The sequence below is a fragment of the Myodes glareolus genome, chromosome 5, assembly GCF_982192425.1.
Source record: "Myodes glareolus chromosome 5, mMyoGla1.1, whole genome shotgun sequence".
In the NCBI taxonomy this organism is placed as follows: domain Eukaryota; kingdom Metazoa; phylum Chordata; class Mammalia; order Rodentia; family Cricetidae; genus Myodes; species Myodes glareolus.
Window position 1 is genome coordinate 20,604,255 of NC_142030.1, and position 6,040 is coordinate 20,610,294.

Consider the following 6,040-nt stretch of genomic DNA (forward strand, 5'->3'; position numbering starts at 1 on the left):
GTAGACAAGATTGCTAGGCAAAAATTAAGAGCTTGGGGGTGGGTGTGGGGTGGGGGTAAGGGGAGGTGGGGAGAGAGAAGTGAGAAGGGGGGATTGGGGAGAGCTTGGGGGAATGGGATTGTTGGTATGGAGGAAGAGTGCATATGGGAGCAGGGAAGTATAAATCTTAATTAAGGGAGCCATTTTAGGGTTGGCAAGAGACTGGACTCTAGAGGGGTTCCCAGGTGTCCAAGGAGATGTCCCCAGCTGGTTCCTTGAGCAGCTGAGGAGAAGGCACCTTAACTGGCCTTATGTTATAGCCACACTGATGAATATCTTGCATATCACCATAGAACCCTCATCTGCCGATGGATGGAGATAGAGACAGAGACCCACATTGGAGCACTGGACTGAGCTCCCAAGGTCCTTATGAGGAGCAGAAGGAGAGAGAACATGAGCAAGGAAGTCAGGACTGCGAGGGGTGCATCCACCTACTGAGGCAGTGGGACTGATCTAATGGGAGCTCACCAAGGCCAGCTGGACTGGGACTGATGGAGCATGTGATCAAACCGGACTCTCTGAACGTGGCTGACAAGGAGGGCTGACTGAGAAGCCAAGGACAATGGCACTGGGTTTTGATTCTACTGCATGGACTGGCTTTGTGAGAACCTAAAGCTAGGTTGATTAGCTTTAAAACTACTAATGGGCCTAATTAAATATCTTATAGACTAGTTTAATGTAGCGTCAGCCCCGAAAGGGAGCTGGATACATGGGGGAGTTGACGTCTAAATGAAAGAAAATGAAAAAAAAAGTTTTCTGTTTCAATGTACTATGTATGGAAGAATTGTTTTGTTCTTTGATAAATTTAGTTGCCATTTATTCAATAAAAGTCAAGAAATTCATGAAGGAGAAAAGGCTTTGTGTATTTAATAGACTTCTTTTTTCCAAGAGCCCCTTTGAAGGCTCTGTTCTTAATTAAGCTTTTAGACTTCTGTTCCCAATGGTATTGGTCTAAAAACTTAATGAAATGTATCTCTAGGTTCCATAGGAATAAAACAACACGAGAGCAAACTCCCCTGAGAATTAGATGCCAGACTATTACAAGACAGGGTCCTAGAAAGTCACCTTTGCACACACAAGGGAGCAGAAAAGGCACAGTGGACAATGGGTTCCAAGGTATTCAGAGCAGAGTTTAAAATGTGTGAAACATATTTGTATGCATGCATACTTTAGAAAGTAATTAGGTATGGAATGTCTAAACTATACATGCATGTATGTTATTTTGGGAGTGAAGGTGGAATTTTTTGTCATAAAATAATGTTCTTTCCAAGAATCAATTAAAATTTTGTTAAGTGTGTGGGTATTTTGCCTGCATGTGTCTTTGCCCACCATGTGTGTACCTGGTATCCACAGAGGCCAGAAAAGGGCATCAGATCCCCTGGGAATGGAATTACAGACAGTTGTGAGTCACACTGTGGATGCTGGGAATCAAACCTAGGTCTTCTGGAAGTACACAGTGCTCCTAACTGCTGAGCAATCTCTTTTTCTAGTCCCATAAGGTAACGTTCTTAATTCAAGTACGTGGATTTTTCTGTAGAAAATACTAACATTCATACTGGATCATCTGAAAAGGCTTTCTGTGCTGGGCATATGGCTCAAGGAGTTAAGAGTTCATTGTGCATGATTGGGAACTATATTTCAGACCCCAGAGCCCACAGGAAGCTAGGTGGGTATGGAAGCCTACCTGGTATTTCAGAGGGTGGGAGGTGGCTGGGGTCAGTAAGAAACCCTGACTCAGATTGTAAGGTGGAAAGTAACTGAAGGAGGCACCTTCTGCTGTCAGTCTCAGGCATCCACATGCACCCTCCCTACACATGCCTCACATACACACACACCCCACACCACACATACATACACACCTCACCACACACACATACACACCTCACCACACACACATACCCCACACCACAAACACATACACACCTAACCACACACACACACACATACACACATACCACACACCACACACACACCACCCACATAATACACCCCTACACACACATAACTTCCCACACCTCACACACATACACACATACCACACACCACACACACACACACACACACACCTAACCACACACACACCACACCACACACAGCCCCACCCACATAATATACCCCTGTACACACATAACTTCCCACACCTCACACACATACCCCATATCACACACACACCACACCACACACACATATCCCATACCATACCACACAATACTCCACACCACACATACATATACACACCTCCCACACACCACATCACATACTCATATACACACACCATATCATACACACAACATACACACATACCACACAACACAGACACACATACCACACACACATCTCTCTCACACATACAACACACCACATTCACCTATACACACATCACACACACACACACATGCCACATGTATACTTTATGTATATTATTATATAGTATACACCACTTAACAATAGTGCTGTTTACATTTTCATAGTTGTAAAAGGTGAAGACATGGATGTAGAGCCTGCAGACATTGCACTGTGGAAATTGTCTCCTGTTTGAGAAGAGTGATAGCTTGCTCCGAACAATCTCCCATTTTAATATAGAGTGCTTTTGAGAATAATGACATTCTACAATATGTACTTAGTGATAATATATTGATAAGTACTTTGTTTCTGGTAAAATGCTTCTGGGTATTTCTCTTTCTGTCAATTTATTTGTTTCAAAAATTTATGAAGAAGAAACAAAAGTTTCTTAACAGAAAATCTCAGCATTTTCTACAAAGATCTCTATAAATTTTCCCTTACTCGGTTTTGAGATTCAGACTCTTTGGTGGTTTATCTCTTTTCAGTACAGAAATAGCCACTTTGTGGAAAAGCATTTTGTAGAGGGCCTAGGAAGAATCCTACAGCTCGCTTATGTGTTCATCCTATTGTTTACAGGACTGTGAAGAGTCCACTAATATACGTAGACGTCTAGCTTGATCACTGATGAAGAGATGTCGTTTGTACTAGCAAAAGCATCCATGTTGGAAAATCAGCTACTCATAAGATATTTTCAGGAAAAACAATTAAAATTCTTAAGAAGTTTCATCTGTTCAAATTATGTCTATGCTTTTATTGTTTGCTGACTCTGAGATATGATGATGGAAATCCAAATTTGCAGTTGCCCATTACACATATCCAATTCCCAAGGAAAGTCATATTCTGAGGTCTCAAGGATTAGAACGTCAGTATATCTTCTTTTGTAGGGCACTATTCAATCCATAACTGCTACCTAAATAATTTTTATTTATTATATTTACATTCTTCATTTATTTTTCCATTAAAGATTCAGTCTTTAAAATTTATTTGAAACGTCTGGGAAGATTGGCTCAGTGGGTAAAATACTTGTACAAGCATAGGGACTGGAGTTCCAATCCCCAGCACTCATGTAAAAAGCTAGCTATAAGGGCAGGTGTCTCTAATCCCTGCTCTGCAGGGGGCGGGCGGTAGGAGGATCAGGTGGTGATAGTGGAAGATATTTGATGCTAATTTCTGGTCTCCATGGATGAATGTCCTTGTGCATACATCACCGCACCCAAGCACATTTGGTCATACCACCACACACAAGCACGCATGATCATACCACCTCTACACAAATTTATTTGAAAGGATTTTTAATAACTTATTGTATACAAAGTAAATATATTCTGCCTTGTTGAATTTTATCTATAATTTTAAAAAGGTCTTACAGTACTATGTAGTTGATGAATAAATATAAATCAGACCGAGGAAAATGGATGGTGGTAATCTACTTATTTATGCCAGGAAGAATTCCCTGTTTTAATTTTTTTAAATTTTATTTTTATTTTATGTGTGTGGCTGATTTGCTTTTTGTGTATTTTATTTTATGTGTATGTCTGTGGATCACAAGCAAGCCAGTGGAGGCCAGAAGAGGACATTACACTCCCTGGAACTGAAGTAGCAGATGATTGTGAGTTCCATGTGGGTGTTGGGAAGTCAACTCAGGTCCTCCGGAAGAGCATCTAATGCTCTTAACTGCTGAGTCATCTTCTTAGTGTAATTCTGTAGGTTTTTTTTTTCTTTTAACTACTGCAACCCCCATCTTCCCCGGGTCCACTTCTAATGCAAAGTAGTGTCTTTTTTAGGGCCATTTTCACATCACGGTTCCTCAAACAGTATATGATGGGATTGAGGAGGGGCACAATGACAGTATAGAGGACGGACACGACTTTGTTTGAATTGTAGGCATACATGAGCTTCGGACGGGCGTATGTGAAAAGGGTTGTGGAGTAAAAGAGAGTTACAACTGTCAGGTGAGAGGCGCAGGTGGAGAAAGCCTTTTGACGCCCCTGGGCTGATGGGATCTTGAGGATGGCGATGAGGATGGTGACATAGGATGTCACTACCACACAAAGAGGCACCGCAATGACCATGAGGGCTAAGAAGAAGTCTACCAGTTCAGCCTGAGAGGAATCCTCACAGGAGACATTGAGGAGTGGAGAGATATCACAGAAGTAGTGATTGATACGTGGCGTGCCGCAGTAGCGCAACCGAGCTATGAAAACCATCTTAATCATGGCAGTCATGAGCCCACAGAGCCAGCAACCCCCAGCCAAGATTCCACAAAGCTGGTTGGTCATAATGACAGGGTAGCGTAGTGGATTGCAAATGGCTGCATAGCGATCAAAGGCCATAACAGCGAGGAGTATGTACTCAGTGCAGACGAAGGTTACAAAGAAGTAGAGCTGTGTCATGCAACCATTGAAGGAGATGCTCTTGTCCTTGCTGAGGAAGTTGACCAGCATCTTGGGACTGATGACAGTGACATACCACATCTCCAGGAAAGAGAGGTGACTTAGAAAGAAGTACATTGGCTTGTGCAGTTGCTTATCACTGCGGATGGCCAGGATGATGAGAAGGTTCTCTACCAGGGTCAGCAGGTAGGTTACCAGGAAGACAGAGAAGAGCAGTAACTGGAAGGCAGGTCGAGTTAGAAACCCAAGAAGAATGAAATGTGTTGTCACAGTAAGATTGCCTGCGTCCGGAACCTTGATGATCATGACTGGCTGTGGGCATAGGCAAAGTAAGTTCCTTCTGTGTCCCAAGCAACACCCTGAGATCGATTATACTGATGCCCTGCCTCTAGCAATTCATCATAGTGTGAGGTTTCCTGCTTTCATGTCTTTATTTTCTTTTGAATCATGAACTAAAACTAAAACTGTTGAATAGCAATTCACTTTTAGGGAGTTTGTATTTTAAGCTTTAAAAAATTAGTCCAAAAGGCATACTTGTCCAATACCACACAGCAATGAAATCAGACCTCCCTTGTCCAAGCTCTGTGCTTTTTCAATACATCACCACTGGGCATTGGGAAGTCTCTTGAGACCACTCTTTTATTATGGGCAAAGTTTCCCCATCTAAAGCATGGAAAAAGAAGGCAGAAGACTCAATTACTTATTCTCTAGGTATAAATGTATGATGCCAGACCAATTTTGTGACCCCGCTTATTTGTAAAATAGAGACAATTGTATTTGTTTAATGCAAAAAATATTGCAAAGCTTTAATAGCGCAACAGTTGAGCAATTCCCAGGTTAAAAGCAAATAGAGGTGCGGTAGGAACATACATTATCTTCTCAAAGGCTAAAGGTGAATGAATGATTTGAGGGCCATTTCCTTCAACTGAATCCACTGTATAGCCACCTTGATGGGCAATTCGGCAAAAATATGTTTAAATTTCACCCTTGTCTTTGTCTAGCTAAATATTAGTTAAATTATTTCTCAGGTAAGAATCATAGCAAGAGATTCACATTTTGTAAAACATCAAATGGGATTTAGAGTTCAGTTCCCATAGGTGTTTGACGTTATCTTTCCAAGCTACAGTTCTTAGCCCCCATTCAACACACATTCTCATCTTTTTAATTCGCTTCCCAAGGATACACCCCGTCCTACCAATAACAAAACTTGAGGAAAAAGGATGGTGAAAATGTCAGTTATCATTAATGGAAAAGGAGAAGGAAAT

At 41.6% G+C, this 6,040-nt stretch overlaps 1 protein-coding gene across 1 annotated transcript; it reads right to left on the minus strand.

Annotated features, from left to right (window-relative positions):
• Window positions 1-4,103: 4,103 nt before the first annotated feature.
• On the minus strand, window positions 4,104-5,081 carry Or6y1 (olfactory receptor family 6 subfamily Y member 1). The gene has a single exon (XM_048436379.3). It carries the CDS (start codon window positions 5,079-5,081, stop codon window positions 4,104-4,106), a length of 978 nt encoding a protein of 325 aa, XP_048292336.3.
• Between the last annotated feature and the right edge of the window lie 959 nt (window positions 5,082-6,040).

Bases quoted from the DNA above. Each gene is read 5' to 3' on its own strand.
- Or6y1 (XM_048436379.3), bottom strand. From the start codon at position 5,081: ATGATCATCAAGGTTCCGGACGCAGGCAATCTTACTGTGACAACACAT.